General features: G+C 45.7%; 1 protein-coding gene across 1 annotated transcript; it reads right to left on the bottom strand.

The window, feature by feature from the left end:
• Nucleotides 1-17833: 17833 nt before the first annotated feature.
• Nucleotides 17834-22632, bottom strand: LOC140736590 (uncharacterized). Its single transcript, XM_073062410.1, has 2 exons — nucleotides 21283-22632; nucleotides 17834-18564 (listed from the first exon to the last, which is right to left on the bottom strand). Exons 1-2 carry the CDS (start codon nucleotides 21890-21892, stop codon nucleotides 18527-18529), a joined length of 648 nt encoding a protein of 215 aa, XP_072918511.1. The 5' UTR covers nucleotides 21893-22632; the 3' UTR covers nucleotides 17834-18526.
• Nucleotides 22633-22649: the final 17 nt, after the last annotated feature.

Below are 22649 nucleotides of genomic sequence, written 5' to 3'. Positions count from 1 at the left end.
AGAAGCACAAGAACTAACATTTCGTGATCTCCCTTTTAAAGTAGTCCATAATCAATTTACTTATCTTGGAATTACAGTCACAAGGAAGTTTAAAGATCTCTTTTGTGAAAACTTTGCCAATCTTTCATATGCTTTAAAACAGAATCTGGTACAATGGTCACCTCTATCTATGTCTTTGGTAGGTCGTATTAATGTTGTTAAAATGTATGTTCTCCCCAAATTTTTATACTTATTTCAATCTATCCCAATTTTTATTCCTAAATCTTTTTTTGATTCCTTAGACTCTATTATTTTGTCATATTTGTGGCAGAATAAGCGTTCTAGAATTAATAAAATACATCTCCAAAAATCTAAAAAAGAGGGTGGCATGGCTTTACCTAACTTTCGCTTATATTATTGGGCAGCTAATATACGTTGTGCTACCTTTTGGTCTTTCTTCCACGGCCAACCCGAGTGCCCTAACTGGGTGGCAATGGAGTTGAGCTCCACTAAAGAATTATCTATCTCTGCACTTCTTGGCTCTGCACTCCCTAGTAGTCTGCCCAGATCAATAGCTAATCCTCTCGTTAGACACACCTTGCGTATATGGGCTCAGTTCAGGAAATGCTATGGCTTCCAGGGGTTTTCCGTTTCCAGCCCTGTCGCACATAATCACCTTTTTTTACCTACTACGTACGATTCAGCATTCCATTTTTGGTATAGGAACGGCATTAGACATTTTGAAGATCTTTTCATTGATAATCGCTTCGCCTCTTTTCAGCAGCTCTCTGTTAAGTTCAATCTGCCTAACGCTCATTTTTTCAGATATCTCCAAATCCGACACTTTATTGCTCCTTTAATTCCTAACTTTCCTGAAATGCCTGCGAAAAATGCTATGGACCTATTTCTTTCCATTAATCCACTAGGTAAAGGTTTAATATCAATTATCCGAGATAAACTAGCAGCCTTACGATGGGCCCCTGTGGATAAAATTAAAATGGCCTGGGAGCAGGATTTAAATATCTCCTTATCCGAGGAAAGCTGGGACTCAGTTCTCAAATTGGTTAACTCAACCTCTCTTTGTGCTTGCCATTGCCTTTTAGAGTTTAAGATTGTTCATAGAGCCCATATGTCTAAATCTAAACTATCTCGATTCTACCCTGGCATTAGTCCGCTCTGTGATAAATGCAAGAGGTTCGTGGCCTCTCTCATCCATATGTACTGGTTCTGTCCTAGCTTGGAGAAATTCTGGAAAGATGTCTTCACTACGTTATCGTGTATTCTGAATCAGCACCTAGAACCAAGCCCCTTAATTGCTCTGTTCGGTTTTTGGGGTGAGACAGATTTATGCCTGGGTCTGACCAAATGCTGAATATTATCCTTTGCCTCTCTCCTGGCTAGACGCTTGATCCTCCTTAGATGGAGAGATGTTGCCCCGCCCACTCATGCGCAATGGCTTAACGACATTATGGCCTGCTTGGCCCTCGAAAAAATTCATTATTCAGTTCTGAATTCGGATCTAAAGTTCCATAAGGTCTGGGGACCTTTTATCCAGTACTTTCATAACCTTCCTCTTGACTAGGGGTTTTGTTTTTTTTTCTTCTTCTTTTCGGTCCCTTGCTTTTAGCTCCCTTTTTTTTCTGGTAGTAGGCATTATTATCCTCTGGTGCTAAGTGTATTCACAGTCTGGGAGTTTGACTGTTCTGACTTATACTCTCTATATTGTGTTGTGGTTGGTCTGGAGTTGTTGTTGTTTTTTCTTGTGTTGTGGGGCTTGGGGAGGATACTAAGCTTAATTGTCTTTAATTTAGGTGCTTTTTTGTTAATTCTCTTCCTTTGTAGCATATTGTTATCGTATGCTTAATTTTGCACTGTATTAATGTTCCTCATTGGGATTTGGGGTTTTTAATTTGTAAAATGTTTTGAAGAACTAATAAAAAAACTAATAAAAAAAAAGATTGTCCTGTGCTGTCGAGAGCCAGCCATGGGGTGGGGGTGATATCCTGTCAGGCTTGCATATGCAGGCTCCTTCCAGCTAACAGGAGTCACCTGCCACTAGTTTCCAACTCATCACCAGCCTATTTAAACCCAGCTGTCCTCCACGAATCTCGTTCACTCAACCAAACCAGCCAGCCTCAACCAGTTACTCCTAGCTTTTAGTTAGCTTGTTGCCTTGTTGTGTTAAGTATCTGTTCTCTTTGTTTCGTGGCCTCTTGTGGTTTGTTGTTTTGCAGTTTATTATCAAAGTCGTAACTCAACGCTGAAATGCCTCTGCTGCTCTGCCTGTGCTACATTTCCTGACAGCTTCCAGAGCTGAGGAATGATTTACTTTCTCTCTCAACCCCGTTTTCCTGCTTTCTCCCCATAACCTTTGACACTCTGACTAATCTAGAACCTATCAACCTCCACCTTAAATATACCCAATGACTAGGCCTCCACAGCCCTCTGCAGCAGTACTCATACATCACCCTCTAACAGAAGAAATTCCTACTCATCTGTGGGGTATGCCCTTCTATTCCGAGGCTGTGCCCTCAAGCCCTAAGCTCTCTCACTATAGGAAACGTCTGCTCAACGTTCACCTTATTTAGGCCTTTCAATATAATATAGGTTTCAATGAGATCCCCCTCATTCTTCTAAACACCAGAGGGTACAGGTCCTGAGTCATCAAGTACTTCTAATACATCAACATTTCACAAAGCCATTAATTCCATCATCAGGTCATTAAATATGATGTGAAAGGTTGCAGATCCAACACTGACCCCTCTGAAACTGCTTGTTATCAACTTCTCATCCAGTATTTGATATTTCTTAGGCACAGATGAGCTGCCGAAGGATTGGAGGATAGCTAATGTTGTTCCATTGTTCAAGAGAGGCCCTAGGATTAAGCCGGGAAATTATAGGCCAATGAGCCTGATGTCAGTCTTGGATATTCTAGAGAGGGAGGTATTAAAGGGGAGGGATGACATTAACCATTGGGGAGATCACCATGGCAGGGCTCAGAGATGACATACTGGAGGGCTCATTTACTGAGGCTATATGGGTGGAATTGAGGAACAAAAAGGGAGACCAGGTTAATGGGATTATATTATCGATCTCCTAGTTGTCAGTGAGATTTAGAGGAACAAATTTGTTGAGAAAGAGTAAGCAGTTGCAAGAAATATCGTGATTGTTGGTGATTTTAAACTTCCAGATATTGACTGGAAATCCCATTTGTAAAAGGATTGAATGGGATAGAGTCTGTCAAATGATTTCAGCAAAGTTTCCTCAGTCAATATGTAAAGATCCCAAATCTTCCTTGAGGGACCAAAATAGTGAAGTTGATGGAAGAGTTTGTTGGGGAACACTTTGGATCCAGTGATCATAATGCCATTAGTTTAAAGATAATTAAGGAGAAGGATAGGGTGATATGCACCAGTGCTGCTCATATGACCATCCACCACCTGCTCCAGTGGCTTCATGTGACCCTGATCGGGGGGCTATGCAGGTGCTACACCTTGCCCAAAGGTGACTTGCAGGTTAGCAGAGAGAAGGAGTGACTCACACCTCCTTTTTAGAGGCATATCTCCACACTGCCATCCCGTATACATATATATATATAATAAAATCACAATACAGATGCATGCATGGCTTCCAAGTTTGAAGTATGTTCTACATTTAAAGATACATTGCAGTGCTAAATATCTTTAAAGCAGCTTCATTGGCAAATCTGTTCAGGAATTGCTGATTTTGAGAAGAATTGCTGACCAGACATGAGGTGGAATGCTATTTTGGAACACTGTAGTGTGGTTGGGTTTCCACATCCACCCACCCACAATATTCCTTTCTAGAAGACAGCTCCTAGACAACAATACTCTCCCCCAGTTTGAAAAATATTATATGAGGAAAAATTAAAGTGAAGCTGGAGATTGCAACATCAAAATCAAAGTTGAGTTTATTGACATATGTGCAAGCATGCAAATGCACAGGAACAATGAAAATCTTACTTACAGCAGCATCACAGGTACACAGCATTCCAATCCACTGCCACGGGTCAAACTGAGAAACCAGCAAATCAGATCATAATTTGGATCAAAAAGGAAAGGATAAAAAACAGGAGACTATTTAGATTTAATTGGAGCAGAGGTCAAACAGTGTTCACTTTCAAACACAAGGGTGGTAAAAGTTCGGCAACTTGGAGAAAGATGTATTGCCAAGAGGTCAGTGCGAAACTGGAGTCCAAGATTAACTGGAAAACCAGATGGTGCTGCTGATGCTATTTGTGTGATTGGGTGCAGCTCACCAATCAGGTTCTGGGGAAATTCCGTCACATTACGTGCATGTATCCTTCAGTAATCCTGGGAATGAGGAGTAGGCAAAGTAGATTGAAGGGGAGCATGTCCAAGATGGCAGTGTTTTTTGCTAAGGAAGGATTTTTGCTCAGCCAGCTGATAAAAAAAATATATTGGGTCTTCAACACTGTTAAGTATATAATTTCAGGCCTTTGATTTAAAAATAATGAAGGAACGGTCAGATACTTATCCAATTGCGGGAAATGTGTGAGTTACAGTGGAAACATAGAAAACCTACAGCACAATACAGGCCCTTCGGCCCACAAAGCTGTGCCGAACATGTCCTTACCTTAGAAATTACCTAGGGTTGCCCATAGCACTTTATTTTTCTGAGCTCCATATACCTTAAGAGACCCGATGGTATCCACCTCTACCACCGTTGCTGGCAGCCCTTTCCACACACTCACCACTCTCTGCGTAAAAAACTTAGCCCTGACATCTCCTCTGTACCTACTTCCAAGCACCTTAAAACTGCATCTTCACACATTAGCCATTTCAGCTCTGGGAAAAAGCCTCTGACTATCCACATGATCAATGCCTCTCCTAATCTTATACACTTCTATCAGGTCACCTCTCATCCTCCGTCACTCCAAGGAAAAATGGCCGAGTTCATTCAACTGATTCTCATAAGGCATGCTCCCTAATCAGGCAACATCCTTGTAAATCTCCTCTGCACCCTTTCTATACTTTCCACATCCTTCCTGTAGTGAGGTGACCAGGACTGAGCACAGTACTTCAAGTGGGGTCTGACCAGGGTCCTATATAGCTGCAACATTACCTCTTGGCTCCTAAAGTCAATCCCACGATTGATGAAGGCCAATGCACCGTATGCTTTCTTAACCATAGGCTCAACCTGTGCAGCAGCTTTGAGAGTCCTATGGACTTGGACCCTAAAATCCCTCTGATCCTCCACACTGCCAAGAGTCTTACCATTAATACTATATTCTGCCATCATATTTGACCTACCAAAATGAACTACCTCACACTTATCTGGGTTGAACTCCATCTGCCTCTTCTCAGCCCAGTTTTGCATCCTATCAATGTCCCGTTGTAACCTCTGACAGCCCTCCACACTATCCACAACACCTCCAACCTTTGTGTCATCAGCAAATTTACTAACCCATCCCTTCACTTCCTCATCCAGGTCATTTATAAAAATCACGAAGAGTGGGGGTCACAGAACAGATCCCTGAGGCACACCACTGTTCACCAACCTCCATGCAGAGTATGACCTGTCTACAACCACTCTTTCCTTCTGTGGGCAAGCCAATTCTGGATCCACAAAGCAATGTCCCCTTGGATCCCATGCCTCCTTACTTTCTCAATAAGCCTTGCGTGGGGTACCTTGTCAAATGCCTTTCTGAAATCCATATACACTACATCTACTGCTCTACCTTCATCAATGTGTTTAGTCACATCCTGAAAAAATTCAATCAGGCTTGTAAGGCACGACCTGCCTTTGACAAAGCCATGCTGACTATTCCTAATCATTTTACGCCTCTCCAAATGTTCATAAATCCTGCCTCTCAGGATCTTCTCCATCAACTTACCAACCACTGGAATAAGACTCACTGGTCTATAAATTCCTGAGCTTGCTCTACTCCCTTTCTCGAACAATGGAACAACATCTGCAACCCTCCAATCCTCTAGAACTTCTCCCGTCCGCATTGATGATGCCAGAGGCTCAGCAATCTCCTCTCTCACCTCCCACAGTTGCCTGGGGTACATCTCATCCGGTCCCGATGACTTATCCAACTTGATGCTTTCCAAAAGCCTCACCACATCCTTTCTTAATATCTACATGCTCAAGCTTTTCAGTCCACTGAAAGTCATCACTACAATCGCCAAGATCCTTTTCCGTAGTGAATACTGAAGCCAAGTATTCATTAGGTACCACAAGTGAATCTGCAGATGCTGGAAATAAATAAAAAACACAAAATGTTGGCAGAACTCAGCAGGCCAGACAGCATCTATGGGAGGAGGTAGTGACGATGTTTCGGGCCGAAACCCTTCATCAGGAGTGAAGTAACATGGGATGGTCGAGGGGGGATAAGGAGTGGGGGGAGGGATAAAGTAGAGAGCTGGGCAGTGATAGGCTGAAGGGAAATGAGCTAGGGAGAAGGTGGAGAATTATGGGAAATTAAAGAGAAAAAAAGGTAGGGATGGGGGGGAGATTGCAGTGAGGGGGGAAAAGAGAGAGAAAAAGAACCAGACTAAAATTATAGATAGAGATGGGGTAAGGGGGGGCAGGGGTATCAACGGAGGTCTGTGAGTTGGATATTCATGCCGGCAGGTAGGAGGCTACCTAGGCGGGAGATAAGGTATTGCTCCATCGACCTGCGTGTGGGCTCATCTTGACGGTAGAGGAGGCCATGGACAGACATGTTGGAGTGGGAGTGGTCTGTGGAATTGAAGTGTGTGGCCACAGGGAGATCCCGCCACTGCTGGAGGACTGAGCGCAGGTGTTCGGTGAAATGGTCTCTCAGTCTGCGGCGGGTCTCCCCAATGTATAAATGGCCACATACGGAGAACCGGATACAGTATATCACCCCAGCTGACTCGCAGGTGAAGTGGTGCCTCACCTGAAAGGACTGTCTGGGGCCTGGGATGGTGGTGAGGGAAGAAGTATGGGGGCAGGTGTAGCACTTCTTCCGTTTGCAGGGATAAGTGCCTGGAGGGAGGTCGGTGGGGAGGGATGGGGGGTATGAGTGGACAAGGGAGTCGCGTAGGGAGCGATCCCTGTGGAAAGCCAAGAATGGGGGGGAGGGGAAGATGTGGCTGGTGGTGGGATCCCTTAGGAGGTGGCAGAAGTTGCGGAGGATTATGCGTTGGATCTGTAGGCTGGTAGGGTGATAGGTGAGGACCAGGGGTCTCTATCCCTGGTGGGCTGGCGGGGGGGATGGGGTGAGGGCAGAGGTGCGTGAAATACGGGAGACGCGATGGTAGCCTCCTACTTGCCGGCATGAACATTCAACTCACAGACCTCTGTTGATACCCCTGCCCCCCCTTACCCCATCCCTATCTATAATTTTAGTCTGGTTCTCTTTCACTCTCTTTTGCCCCCCTCACTACAATCTCCCCCCTAGCCCTACCTTTCTTTCTCTTTTATTTCCCATAATTCTCCATCTTCCCCAGCCCATTTCCCTCCAGCCTATCACTTCCCAGCTCTCTACTTCATCCCTCCCTCCACTTCTTATCCCCCCTCGACCATCCCATGTTACTTCACTCCTGATGAAGGGTTTCGGCCCGAAACATCGTTACTACCTCCTCCCATAGATGCTGTCTGGCCTGCTGAGTTCTGCCAGCATTTCGTGTTTTTTATTCATTAGGTACGTCTGTTATCTCCTCTGGTTCCATACACACTTTTCCACTGTCACACTTGATTGGTCCTATTCTCATGTCATATCCTCTTGCTCTTCAGATATTTGTAGAATGCCCTGGGGTTTTCCTTAATCCTGTCCGGCAAGGCCTTTTCATGGCCCCTTCTGCCTCTCCTTAAGCTCCTTCCTCTTAGCCTTATAATTTTCTAGATCTCTATCATTACTTAGTTTTTTGAATCTTTTATAAGCTCTTCTTTTCTTCTTGACTAGATTTACAACAGACTTTGTACACCACTGTTCCTGTACCCTACCATCCTTTCCCTGTCTCATTGAAATGTACCTATGCCGAACTCCATGCAAATATTTCCTGAACTTTTGACACATTTTTTCCGTACATTTCCCTGAGAACATCTGTTCCCAATTTATGCTTCCAAGATCCTGCCTGATAGCCTCATATTTCCCTTTACTCCAATTAAACGCTTTCCTAACTTATCTGTTCCTATCTCTCTCCAATGCTATGGTAAAGGAGATAGAACTATGATCACTATCTCCAAAATGCTCTCCCTCTGACAGATATGACACCTGACCAGGTTTGTTTCCCAATTTGACCAAAATCTATTCTAAAACAGATCACACAGGATATTTAAAAGAATATCCTGCTGAATATTTTGTCTCATTGACCCTTTCTGGTGCATTTTCATTGTAAGCCATGAAGCAGCAAAATTCTGATTGTCCCAGATTGACCTGTCCACAATTTAGGGTTTCTAATTCGTTGTGTTATGACCATTTTTATGAAACTCTTTGAAAAGAAAATTACTTACCAGTGGATGGCAATGGTCAAAAGCAAAATTTGATTTTGGTGTAATTTGTACATTTATTTTTCACTACATACATTTGATTTACAAACAATAATTCCCTTCACACCCCATTTCAATTTTGTCTTGGAACCAAACTCCTAACTTTCACATTCCTTAGCCAATGAGGACATTTTATTTGTCAATTGTAATCATTATACAAATGCTGAATGAATGGGACATACACACAGTTTGGAATAATTATCAGTATTTTTGAAGAAATTGTGGTAAAATATCACTGCCAACAATGAAGAGGCGAGCGAAGGCCAAGGAAATTTGAGAGATGTGCTGTGCTGGAGCACTGCAAAATCCGTGCACTTGGAGTTGGAGTGGATGATTGGGAGAGGAAGCTGAGGCAATGGAGTTCTGATGCCCATCAAACTAACCCAGCTGAGAGGGTGGATCACTCTGAGCACTAAGCCGATTTGGAGAGGTCAAGAACGGCTCCTTCAGCAGCAAAATTTAGGCCGAAAGAGTATCGCTGGGCAGCATTTTCTAGACCCGGAGTATGATTTGTGTTTTTCTTCTCTTTCTCTGCACATTAGGGGTTAGTCTTTATTTTCTTTAATTCGGTTCTTTTGGGCTTCATGCTTTGCGGCTGCCTGTAAACAAACAAATCTCAAGATTGTATAATTTATGCACTCCTTGATAATAAATATACTTTCAATCTGGAATCTTGAATCTTGAATTGATGTGTTCTTGTTTGTAAAGTCCAAGCAGATTGTGTAGTAACTGGAAAGAAATCACAATTTTCCTCTTTTGTCATAGTGGTATTTTGGTCACTATATTACTTTTCTGGGCTTCAATTGCAGTTTAGCTTTGTGGCAGAAGGATGAAGTAAGCTATTAAACTCTGCAATAATACGATGAAGAGAAGCCAAGGGAGACTGTCTCTTGAGTAAACTTCAATGTAATTAAAATATTTATAACATGTCCAAACAGCTTGTTTAGAAGATTTAGAACTCAGTAGTCAGCATTATATATAAATTATACACTACTCATTTCCACAGATGTAAAAGTAAAAAACAAATGTACAAAATACATCAAAATTATATTTCATTTTTACCACAGTCACCCACTGGTGAGTAATTTTCTTTTCAATGAGTTTCATAAAAATGATTGCAATGTTATAAATAGGAAATCTCAAAATGTGCACAAAAGCCAAATGTATCCTAAACAATTAAAAACAAAATTAATTTTGCCATACATATGAATTTTGCTGTGTGCAATGAGAATGCATCAGTCAGAATAACAGAGACAAAATGTACCTGTGTTAGCATTTGGACTGCCTTTGTTGATGATGTGTCCTTGAGCTCTTTTACACTCACCTGTGTGTGGGATAGTCAATACCACAGCCAGTTCCATGAGTCACCTTCTAATTAATAGCCAGGCATTATGCAATTATACAGTTACACAATAAACAATATTTCTGCTTGGTAACAGGATTTAACAGGAACTAACAAGAAAGGATTGAACAAAAGTACAAGTTATATCGTTCCCCAAATGATTTTGTTGTTTTTAAGGCTGGGTGCTCAGTTCAAATCGGATTTATATTTTTCCCTGCTATTTAGACATTAGTAAAAGTAGTTTGGTCATATTTTTAACTATATTTATTGTCATTTGAAGAAATTGTAATCATGTAGTTTATTTGTGACTCTTTTCAAAGCAAGCACTATAGAACACAGTAAAGTTTTTTTTGGCAGTCCCATTAACAAAACTAGACTTCTTAATAATCTTTATGAATAAATGAAATGGAATCAAAAGAAGATTCCCTGTGTTAATTTAGTTGATCTGCAATGAAACATTTGCGGTGCAGAAATAGGCAGTTCAACTGGGAAATCTCTGTGTTTATTCTAAAGTTCTTTCTGGCCTTCTTCATATTCATATTCTTCATATTCCCCTCCATTCTTTCCCCACTTTTGCGCAAAGCTGACTTCCTCCTAAATGCATCTATACCACTCACATGTGCTTCCTACCGTGGTTAGTTATATCATCTGTTTCCCATGTTTCCTTTGACTTCTTTATTAGATTTAATAGTTTATCTTATAATTATGACTCTTTGTATTTCACTACGTGTCTACCTTATGATAATTATTTTAAATCTTTAAGGGAGAAGAGAAGCAGTTGCCTGTGCTTGATGTTAAAACTCACACCTTCAACACCCCCTACCCACTTTGCACTGGATCACAATCTCACTCTGTGAAGTCCATTTATCACTGGTATGCAGTGGCTCTCCCACTTGAAAGAAATCACCCGCAAACAACATCCACTCCACTACATGACAAATCTTAACATCACAGCTAGGAAACTCAGATGATTTGACATTGCCATTACTGAACCGAATGCCACATGGTGGCAGGAGGTGGTCAACTCAAAGATTAAAATGGTGGATAGGCCTTCTGGAGGGGCAAACCATAAGAACAAAGCTGTCTTCATGGTGTGAGTGTTACTATCACAGACTACCGTCAGGGAGGCTCTCTCAGCAGATGATACTTTTGCTCACTCTATCATGGAACAAATATGCAATGGTCTTTGGTGCACACTCCAACCCTGGTCGCTATGGGTGAGGCTAGGAAGACTCTGATTCTGACCTTGAACAAACCCTGATCCCCTGGATCACTTTAATACCAGGGTGGGGAAATGGGCCATCCTCTGGCAAAACAAGGTTAAAGTAGGGAAAACTAACCCCAACAAGTCCTCTTCCTGATAATGCACTCAGAGCACAACCTTACCATTACCAACACCCAGTTTCATATCAGAAACAAGCCTTTTAGATTACGTCGGTGCCAGAGTGAAGGGCTGTAAGGGTGCCAGCACTGCTTGCACATGACAGGCACAGAACTGTCATCACCTAATCGAGTTATCTCTATCAATGTTGCCACAAAGCATTATTATCAACAGAAATGCTGCTGCAAGAAAGAAAAACAAAACAAAAAATTCTCAAGGACCTTGCAAAGGCAGCTTTTCTTAAACAGCACTTCAGAGATAAACTGACGGCCCTTAGTCAACAGGAGTCGTGGACGCATTGGTGATCATTTTCCAATGTTCTATAGATTCAGGAACAGTTCCTGCTGACTGGAGGGTGGCTAATGTTGTCCCACTTTTCAAGAAAGGAGGGAGAGAGAAAACAGGGAATTATAGACCGGTTAGCCTGACGTCAGTGGTGGGAAAGATGCTGGAGTCAATTATAAAAGATGAAATTATGACACATTTGGATAGCAGTAGAAGGATCAGTCTGAGTCAGCATGGATTTATGAAGGGAAAATCATGCTTGACTAATCTTCTGGAGTTTTTTGAGGATGTAACTATGAAAATGGACAAGGGAGAGCCAGTGGATGTAGTGTACCTGGACTTCCAGAAAGCTTTTGATAAAGTCCCACATAGGAGATTAGTGGGCAAAATTAGGGCACATGGTATTGGGGGCAGAGTACTGACATGGATTGAAAATTGGCTGGCTGACAGGAAACAAAGAGTAGCGATTAACGGGTCCCTTTCGGAATGGCAGGCTGTGACCAGTGGGGTACCGCAAGGTTCGGTGCTGGGACCGCAGCTGTTTACAATATACATTAATGATTTAGATGAAGGGATTAAAAGTAACATGAGCAAATTTGCTGATGACACAAAGCTGGGTGGCAGTGTGAAATGTCAGGAGGATGTTATGAGAATGCAGGGTGACTTGGACAGGTTGGGTGAGTGAGCAAATGTATGGCAGATGCAGTTTAATGTAGATAAATGTGAGGTTATCCACTTTGGTGGCAAGAACAGGAAGGCAGATTACTATCTAAATGGAGTCAAGTTAGGAAAAGGGGAAGTACAACAAGATCTAGGTGTTCTTGTACATCAGTCAATGAAAGCAAGCATGTAGTTACAGCAGGCAGTGAAGAAAGCTAATGGCATGCTGGCTTTTATAACAAGAGGAATTGAGTATAGGAGTAAAGAGGTCCTTCTGCAGCTGTACAGGGCCCTGGTGAGACCCCACCTGGAGTACTGTGTGCAGTTTTGGTCTCCAAATTTGAGGAAGGACATTCTTGCTATTGAGGGAGTGCAGCATAGGTTCACAAGGTTAATTCCTGGTATGGCGGGACTGTCATATGTTGAAAGATTGGAGCGACTGGGCTTGTATACACTGGAATTTAGAAGGATGAGAGGGGATCTGATTGAAACATATAAGATTATTAAGGGATTGGACACGCTGGAGGCAGGAAGCATGTTCCCGCTGATGGGTGAGTCTAGAACTAGAGGCCACAGTTTAAGAATAAGGGGTAGGCCATTTAGAACAGAGATGCGGAAAAACTTTTTCACCCAGAGAGTGGTGGATATGTGGAATGCTCTGCCCCAGAAGGCAGTGGAGGCCAAGTCTCTGGATGCGTACAAGAGAGAGTTAGATAGAGCTCTTATAGATAGCGGGGTCAAGGGATACAGGGAGAGGGCAGGAACGGGGTACTGATTGTGTATGATCAGTCATGATCACAGCGAATGGTGGTGCTGGCTAGAAGGGCCGAATGGCCTACTCCTGCACCTACTGTCTATTGTCTATTGTCTATTGAGTTACGGAGGGTAGAGTGTCCTGAAGTATAGAGTATAACTTCAGCAGTGACAAGGCTCTCAACTTCTCCACCAAGAAGAAGCAGAACTGGTTTGATGACAGCGATTGGGAGAATGACCAAATAATTAATCACAAAAACAAGGTGCTTCTGGACTAGAAATCCTTTGTGTCACAGTGGGAAAGAAACAGCTCGGAAACAACCTGAAAGCAGAGTTACAGCAGAAAACCTGCAATCTAGTAACTTGCCGACATGGTCATGCCACATGAGTCCTACCCACATTGTCAAGACCATTTGTGGCCAAGGACTCACCCCACTCAGAGCCAAAATGGAAATGAACATATCAGACTCAATCACTGTTTGAGCACTAACTTCAAACACTTTGATGACCTCCTCAGCTACAATTCTGCTTTGGTCTGAACACCCTGCATGGTCCAATCACACACCATCACTCCTGATGAACAAGACATTAAAAGAAAACACTATCAATTGAAAAGATCAAGACATCAGGAGAAGATATTACTCCTGCTAAGGTTTTAAAACTCGTTTGTCCACATACTCATTTGGGAATTTGTCCATCTTGATGCATATGAACTTGATTTTTATCACATGACAACTGGAGGGGAAATGCAGGGAAAGGGCCATCCATTATGTAGAGCCTTTCTAGATCTTATTGATGTCTTTGATTAATTCCACTTGAGATGCTGTGGATGAATATCCTCTGATTCAGCTGCCTGAAGATTTTAACCTCCATTGGATGTTTGGTTTATGAGGACGGGCAAGCCATGATCTATCCTAAGCAGTAGACCCGTAACAGAGCTAAGTGTAGACCGATGTCAAACAGTTCAGTGCAATGCTGTATCATCAGCTCCAACAAACAATCAATGGGAGTGGAGCTACTCTAAAGCGCAAATGAAAATTTTTTCAATCTCTGGCACCTGCACTCCAGACCAAGATCACCACAACCTCAATGGTTGAGCTGCAGTAGGTGCTGTCTGAGCTCCGTGCCATCTTCAACTCATTCACAGAAGCATACAATAGAATGGCCCAAAAGTTAATGTATGCACGTCCTCCGACAATATTCAGAACTCGACCCTGGCACATATGGGCCGCCACTCAGATCCTGGCAATCACCTCTTAGCATCAGTGATTAAATTCACCATTGCTTTTAGTGCATCACCCTAAACATTTCACCAAATGAAGGGAAGGGAATTTGGAAATCAAACCTCATCTACTGAGTAGCAACATGCTTTGTGATCTGAACTACCTCGAATAGACATTTCAATATATTGGAAAAATACCATCGTTGCTGTCTCTGCCAATCCTCCAAATCTGCTGGAAGGAATAGCAAATGTTCTCTGCACACCAAAATCCCCAGCTTTGAGGCTAGAATTTACGATCAGCCAGCTCCATTGTGCAGGCCACATGCCTGAAACCAGACTCTCAACGCAAAGACTCTGTTCCAGGGTTTGTCATGGGAAGAGATTATCATGCAGACAGGCAAAGATATTGGGATGTGATCAAAAACTTCAGAAAAAGAATGCAACATCCCCTCTGATCCTTGGGAATCCTTGATCTATGACTGCTCAAACTGGATTTGTATTCAGGATTGAATTGAAAGTTTACAGTCTGTGCATTGGGAGCTCACAGAAGTCCAGCAGAAATGGCAGCAGGAGCTTACTACTTAAGCAAGTACTTGCCTCATCAGGCACCCTCCAGCCTGTCAGTGGATTCCCATAATAGCTTGAACAGTCACTTCAAAACCCATAGATGGAAGTGGAAGCAAATTATCCTTTATTTTGAGTGAAGGAAAAGAGCTTCAATTCTCAAACTAGGTTCTATTTCCCCCCAGTTAAGGCTATGAAGTGATAATCCGATCTCATTTAATAATTTCAAATGCCACTGTTGAACAATCAAGGGACTAAGTTTAATTTTTTTAAAAATCAGCTTCAGTGGGTGGAGCTATGATAGCGACGGAGGGCAGCTTCTTTGAGCTCATCAGTTTAATTTCTTCCTTTAATGTCTCTTTTCCTCCCTTTCAAGGTGGATGTGGGTCCTGTCAGAGTCTTGATCTACAGCTGCACTCTTAGGTGATAGTCCCTGCTCCCAGGGCTCACTGATCAGCTGTTTTTTGATATCCCAAAGACACAGTCTGGAAGACATGCGTGCCTTTGGGATTTGGAGGCTCTGTGTCCCTTCGGATGAGCCAATTCCATTCTGGTGTCACCGTATGAAGTGTTGTGTGAGGAAACAGAACATTGCAGACAGCGGGCCAGCTGTTGGAGGCCTCTGTACTCGGTTTGCTCTCTCTCTCTCTCTCTCTCTCTCTCTGTCTTTATCTCAATGGTGGGGGAGAGTTTGCTGCCAATTCTCAAGCCATTCTCTCTCGCTGTGACACCTCTCTGCCCCTTTATTAGGCAGAGAGAGCCTGTGACATGTCGAATTTGTCAGGGTGAATGATTAGGATTTGTTGTTCTGCAGATCATGGTCTCTATTTGAGGGCTTTGCTATTGCTTGCTCGATGGGTGGTGGGTGCTGATGCTTTTTGTGGGAGAGGGTTGATGCTTTGCTTGTGCATGGGAAGGGGAGAGAGGGACTGGGTTTCTAACATTTTTACTGTTACTCAGTTTTTGGGGTACACTTCTGGTTTTCATGGATGTCTATGAAGTGCAGGAATTTCAGGTTGCATAATATATAGCTTCTCTGATTTTAAATGGAACCACTTGAACCATCTGAAATGGGCTGCACATTTGAATGTCCCACTCCTGTATCTGCAATCTCTCAAGCCTCCAATTCTGAAAGCTAGCTGTCTTTGTAGATAGGGAAAGAAGGATTAGAGAGGGCTGGAAGGACAACAAAAAGATATATCTGTAGACACTAAATTGTTAACTCTATGTCCTCACACGAGTGTTGGCCTCCTCTAACACATGGCTGGCATCACGCAACTCATTTGGTAGTTGTAATAATGAACACACTGCATGTACTCAGAGTGCTCAAAAAGGTAATAATAATTAGATTTATTCAGGTCTTTCCTTCCACAATTTTAATTCTGGGCTCCTCTTGTTAATACATTGTCCTGTCAATCATCCCGCCAGATCATGCTGTACATAATTATTCTTCTGGAAAGAATGTGGTGTGGGACTTGCCTTCCATGGAACAAGAACTCGTTACTCTGCCTCGGGCTATGTAATGACGAAGGCCGATGTCAAGAATAATTGCAACACAGCAAAAAGAGCTGCAGCTTCCATCCATTACTGGGCTTTCAGTCTCAATCAGTGTTCATCCCAGAATGGCCATAAGCATGTCCATGGAATTGACCGCACATTGCAAATTATTATTTCCAACCACTGTAAAATAATTGCTATCAGTAAAATTTCTTGCTGTGCCTCGTAAAAAAAAAGAGTCACTGCGAGAGTTCCCCAGAGTTGTGGAGCTGTCTGCTTTAACAAAGCATTGGTTTCTTTCTGGACACAAATAAAAACTGTTAGACATTTTCAAGGATGGGTAGACTGCTAAAACTGATATTTTATAGCTTGTGCTGAATTGTCACAATAGATGTATTTGGACAAGTGGATCATGTGAAAGCTCTGAAAGAAAGGAATGATTCTGGTGAATATTATGGGCATGTTATGCTGGCGTTGGAATGTGTGATGATTCCTGCAAGCCGCTGCCAGCACATCCTTGGTTATACTAGTTGACAACGTTTCACTGGTAGTTTCGATGTTCTGGTGGCACGGTGCCATAGTAACTGGCATAATGGTATCACATTGCACTCTGTAAGATCAGTGTCTGGAATCCTTCCACGTTCCAAAGATGTACGCTTAGGTTTATTTAGTTGTGGACATGCTACGTTAGCGCCCTAAACACTTGCAGAATCCTCGCTGATTTGATTTGATGCAAATAATGCACTGTGCTGTATGTTTTGATTAAATGTGACAAATCTTTTTAAAGATGTATATGTGATAAATAGATCTGATTCTGAATCTGTTCATGGATGGTCGAACCGACAGGAGAAGCAATCTCCAAAGACTTACCAATTCTCAGTAATAGCAAAGCACAGCACATGTGATGAGCTTAATGCCCTTTATGTAGGCTTTATGAGGGAGAAAAACAGCACACCTGCACAAAAGTTCCCACAGTACCCAGTGACCCTGTGATCTCAGTCTTGAACATCAGTCAGGAGGGTGAATGGTTGTGAGGGTGAAAGGTCCTGATAGTGCACTTTGTGAGGCATCAGTCCCTGATGACACTAAAACTGGCTGGAGTGTTTAAGGACATCTTCAAACTTGTTTCAATTAAAACTGTGAGCAAGATTAAAATTATCAAGGATGAGAGTGGGAAACGGACAGGTGTTCAATGCCAGCTACCTGTGTTTGACCGATCTCTCTCTCTCCCCCCCTCCCTCCTCGCTACTGTCGACATTTGGGAGGTGCAGGAGTCTTGGGTTTATGCCACTGGGTTCAGGAGCAGTTGTCACCCTGCCCAATCAGGCTCCTGGACGGGCTTCACTCGCTTCAGCATTGAATGGGCTCTGCAGCTGTGGAACCACTTTCGGGGACACTGCAGTTCATGTTCTGTGTGTTTTTGTTTACTTTTTTTTCCTACTTGTGCCATTTGAACTACACCATGAGGTTTACTCATTTCAGCACTAGACTGGCTCTGTAGCTATGGCCTGCAACCATCGTCACTCGTTCTGAGGCTCCGGCCTGCAGCCATCGGCACTCGTTCTGAGGCTCCGGCCTGCAGCCATCGACGCTCGTTCTGAGGCTCCGGCCTGCAGCCATCGTCGCTCGTTGATGCACCATCAATAACTCACGCCGAGACTTAGGAAGTGAGATATCGGCTTTTATTGACTGAAGAACAACTACATCCTGGGAAAATGAGGGAGAGCAGCAGGCCACAGTCGCCTTTATACAGGGGTCTGTGGGAGGAGCCACAGGGGCAGTCAGCAGGGTCTTGGGAGGAGCCACAGGAGCAGTCAGACAGGTATATCTAGTTCACCACATTCACCCCCCCTTTGTTTAAAAAAAATTCCCAAGCATATTTACAGGTTAAGTCGATCAGGTGGTCGAATCGTTCGCTGCGATCTACGTAGCTCCGGCTGCAATTGCACAGGAGCCGGAGGTGATGACGGCACAGGTGCCGGAGGTGGTGTTTGCTCCGGAGGCGGAGAGTGGGTTAATTCTGTCCCAACAGGAGGTGTCAGGGATCCCTCGCGTGTGAGCGAGGTCCCTGGAACAGACGCATACGGAGTCTGTGTGGGGCACGGTGCGTGCGGAGTCACCTCGGGTACAGGGTGCATAGTTACCGTGGAGTGCTCGGGGTAGTGGTCTGCTGCTCCGGCGGGTGCCAGGTTGCGGACAGAGACCGTGTCCTCCCGCCCATCAGGCAAGACCACGTAGGCATACTGGGGATTAGCATGCAGGAGGTGAACCTTCTCGACCAGTGGTGAGTACTTATTACTCCTCGCATGTTTACGTAGCAGCACTGGCCCCGGGGACGTCAGCCAAACTGGCAGGGTGGTCCCAGTGACAGACTTCCTGGGAAAAGAGAATAAGCGTTCGTGAGGGGTGGCATTAGTGGACGTACACAACAGGGAGCGGATAGAGTGGAGTGCCTCAGGGAGGACCTCCTGCCATCGGGAGACCGGCAACCCTTGTGACTTAAGGGCTAAAAGTATGTCCTTCCACACTGTGGCATTCTCCCTCTCCACCTGGCCATTCCCCCGGGGATTATAACTCGTGGTGCGACTAGTAGCTATGCCCCTAGCAAGCAGGAACCGGCGCAACTCGTCACTCATAAAGGAGGACCCTCTATCACTGTGGACATAGCAGGGATATCCGAACAGAGTGAAGAGCTGGCGCAGGACTTTTATGACCGACGTGGTTGTAGTGTCGGGGCAGGGAACGGCAAAGGGGAATCGCGAGTACTCGTCAATAATACTGAGAAAGTAGACATTGCGGTCGGTGGAGGGAAGGGGGCCCTTAAAGTCAATACTCAGTCGCTCAAAAGGACGGGTGGCCTTGACAAGCTGCGCAGTGTCAGGACGGTAGAAGTGCGGTTTGCACTCAGCGCAGATCTGGCAGTCCCTGGTCATCGTCCTGATGTCCTCCAGGGAGTATGGCAGGTTCCGGGCTTTAATGAAATGATAAAACCGGGTGACCCCCGGGTGGCAAAGTTGGGCATGAAGGGCATACAGCTGGTCGAGCTGGGCACTAGCACACGGTCCCCGGGATAGGGCATCAGAGGGTTCATTGAGCCTGCCAGGCCGGTACAGGATATCGTAAGTATAGGTGGAGAGTTCTATTCTCCATCGCAAAATTTTATCATTTTTGATTTTGCCCCGCTGTTGGTTGCTGAACATGAACGCAACCGAGCGCTGGTCGGTCAGCAAGGTGAACCTTCTGCTGGCGAGATAGTGCCTCCAGTGCCGAAAAGCTTCCACTATGGCTTGGGCTTCTTTCTCCACCGTGGAGTGCCGAAGTTCAGAGCCTTGAAGGGTACGAGAAAAAAACGCCACTGGCCTGCTTTCCTGATTGAGGGTAGCAGCCAGTCAGAGGCGTCACTCTCTACTTGGAAGGGAATGGTCTCGTCCACCGCATGCATCGTTGCTTTGGCAATGTCCCCTTTAATGCAGCTGAAGGCCGCGCGGGCCTCGGCAGAGAGGGGAAAGGTGGTAGACTTGACCAGGGGGCGGGCCTTGTCTGCGTAATGGGGAACCCATTGGGCGTAATAGGAAAAAAAACCCAGGCACCGCCGGAGGGCCTTGAGAGTAGTGGGAAGAGGGAGTTCTAACAGGGGGCGCATACGGTCGGGGTCAGGGCCAATGACCCCGTTCTCCACGACATACCCAAGGATAGCGAGTCGTGTGGTTCTGAAAACACACTTGTCCTTGTTATAAGTGAGGTTCAAAGCATCGGCCACTTGGAAAAATCGTTGGAGGTTGGCGTCATGATCCGACCAGTCGCGACCACAGATGGTGATGTTATCTAGATAGGGAAATGTGGCCGTCAGTTTGTACTGGTCCACCATCCGGTCCATCTCCCTCTGGAAGACTGAGACCCCATTTGTGACACCAAATGGGATGCGCAGAAAGTGATAGAGCCTGCCACCCGCCTCGAAGGCGGTGTAGGGGCGGTCCTCTGGGCGGATGGGGAGCTGGTGATAAGCGGATTTCAGATCAATTGTCGAGTACACCTTGTACTGAGCTATCTGGTTGACCATATCCGCGATGCGGGGTAGGGGGTACGCGTCAAGCTGCATGAATCTATTGATGGTCTGGCTGTAGTCCACAACCATCCTATTTTTCTGCCCAGTCCGAACAACGACCACCTGGGACCGCCATAGGCTTGTGCTTGGCTCAATGATCCCCTCCCGGAGCAGCCGCTGCACCTCTGAATGAATAAAGGCCCTGTCCCCCGCACTGTACCTCCTACTTTTAGTCGCCACCGGTTTACAGTCGGGGGTCAGGTTGGTGAACAGCGATGGGGGAGGGATCTTGAGGGTGGAGAGGCTGCAAGTAGTGTCAGTAGCACAGCTATCGGCATGGTGCTGGGCGGGATGTGTGGTTCGGTGTGTATGTGCGTGTGGTAACGGAGTATATGGCAAAGCCCCACCAAACTGAGGATTCCTGACAGTGAGTGGTGGGTGGGGCCCGTCATATGCCATAGTCACACTTTCGAGGTGGCTCTGGAAGTCCAGCCCCAATAGCACAGGTGCGCACAGCCGAGGCATGACCAGGAACGCAAAGTTCCGATATTCTGTGCCCTGCACCACCAATGTCGCTACACAACCCACCCGGATGTCTGTGGAATGCGACCCTGAAGCCAAGGTGATCTTCTGACGTACCGGCCGTGTCACGAGTCCACAGCGTTTCACTGTGGCCGGGTCAATAAAACTCTCAGTGCTGCCCGTGTCAAACAGGCAGCTAGTCCTGTGCCCCTCCACCAGGATGTCCATCATCGACCTTGCGAGCTGGTGTGGGGCGCTTTGGTCGAGGGTCACGGAAGCCAGCGTTGAACGGGGCGTGTCGGGGGCGGGGCCTGGTGACGCCGGCAAAGATGGTTGTCCACATCCGGTCATGCAAAATGGCGGCCCCCAGGTCTCAGACGCAGCGCTGCTCGACCCCGGGCGCGGTTTAGACTTACATACTTTGGCGAAATGGCCCTTCTTCCCACAGCTGGAACAAGTCACTTCGCGTGCCGGGCAGCTGTTTCTGGAATGTTTCTGAAGCCCACAAAAGTAACAGAGTTTCATACCTGGCGAATTCGTGGGGTTTGAGATACCGCGACTGGCAGCGGCGTTGGCGAATTCGATCGGAACCGAGGAATCGCGCGGCTGGACCTCTTCGGCGTACAGCTGCGCAGCCTCTATCGTATCGGCCGTCTCTATCGCGGAGCGTAAGGTAAGATCAGCTTTTTCCAGCAGCCGCTGGCGTATACACACTGACCGGACCCCAGTCACAAAAGCGTCTCGGACCAAGAGTTCCTTATGCTGTTCCGCTGTGAGCGCTTGGCAGTCACAAGTCCGCGCGAGTGCCTGTAGTTCGCGGAGAAATTCAGCAGTCGACTCCGTAGGTCGCTGTTTTTGTGTTGCCAAGCGGTGCCGTGCATAAACTGGATTTACTGGCCGCAGGTACTGTCTTTTGAGGGCGGCAAGCGCCTCCTCGTAGGTGGATATGTCCCTGATGAACAAATAAACTTTTGGGGCGACCCTCGAGAGGAGAAGTTTGTGCCGAACAGCCGAGTCGGTGGCACGAACCTCCTCTAAGTACGATTGGAAGCACACCAGCCAGTGTTCAAAGGCAAGAGCTGCTCCAGGGTCTTGGGGGTCCAAGTCTAGGCGTTCTGGGCGTAAAGCGGTTTCCATGTTGTAACTTTCAGTCAATAAAATTGATGCACCATCAATAACTCACGCTGAGACTTAGGAAGTGAGATATCGGCTTTTATTGACTGAAGAACAACTACATCCTGGGAAAATGAGGGAGAGCAGCAGGCCACAGTCGCCTTTATACAGGGGTCTGTGGGCGGAGCCACAGGAGCAGTCAGCAGGGGTCTGTGGGAGGAGCCACAGGAGCAGTCAGCAGGGGTCAGTGGGAGGGGCCACAGGAGCAGTCAGCGGGGGGGGGTCTGTGGGAGGAGCCACAGGAGCAGTCAGACAGGTATATCTAGTTCACCACACTCGTTCTGAGGCTCCAGCCTGCAGCCATCGGCACTCGTTCTGAGGCTCTGGCCTGCAGCCATCGGCACTCGTTCTGAGGCTCTGGCCTGCAGCCATCGGCACTTGTTCTGAGGCTCCGGCCTGAAGCCGTTGTCACTCGTTCTGAGGCTCTGGCCTGCAGCCATCGGCACTTGTTCTGAGGCTCCAGCCTGAAGCCGTTGTCACTCGTTCTGAGGCTCTGGCCTGCAGCCTGATGCACCATCAATAACTCTGAGACGTGGGTTAAGGTAGGCTTTTATTGGCTGGAAGAAAGCACAAGCAGCAAGTGACCATCACAACATCCTGGAGACTGAGGAAGGATCTGTGTCTCCAATCGCCTTTATACCGGGGTCTGTGGGAGGAGCCACGGTCAGTGGGAGGAGCCACAGGAGCAATCAGCAGGGGGAGCGTGTCCAGACAGGTATAT

Source organism: Hemitrygon akajei, chromosome 12, assembly GCF_048418815.1.
Source record: "Hemitrygon akajei chromosome 12, sHemAka1.3, whole genome shotgun sequence".
Lineage (NCBI taxonomy): Eukaryota > Metazoa > Chordata > Chondrichthyes > Myliobatiformes > Dasyatidae > Hemitrygon > Hemitrygon akajei.
Note: the sequence above shows the minus strand (reverse complement) of the source record. Positions and strands in the feature narration are given on the sequence as shown.

Coding starts and splice junctions, on each gene's coding strand:
- LOC140736590 (XM_073062410.1), bottom strand. CDS start 21,892: ATGGAAACCGCTTTACGCCCAGAACGCCTAGACTTGGACCCCCAAGAC. Junction 18,565..21,282: donor AAACCCCACGAATTCGCCAG/GTATGAAACTCT, acceptor CTCTTTTCCCAG/GAAGTCTGTCACTGGGACCA.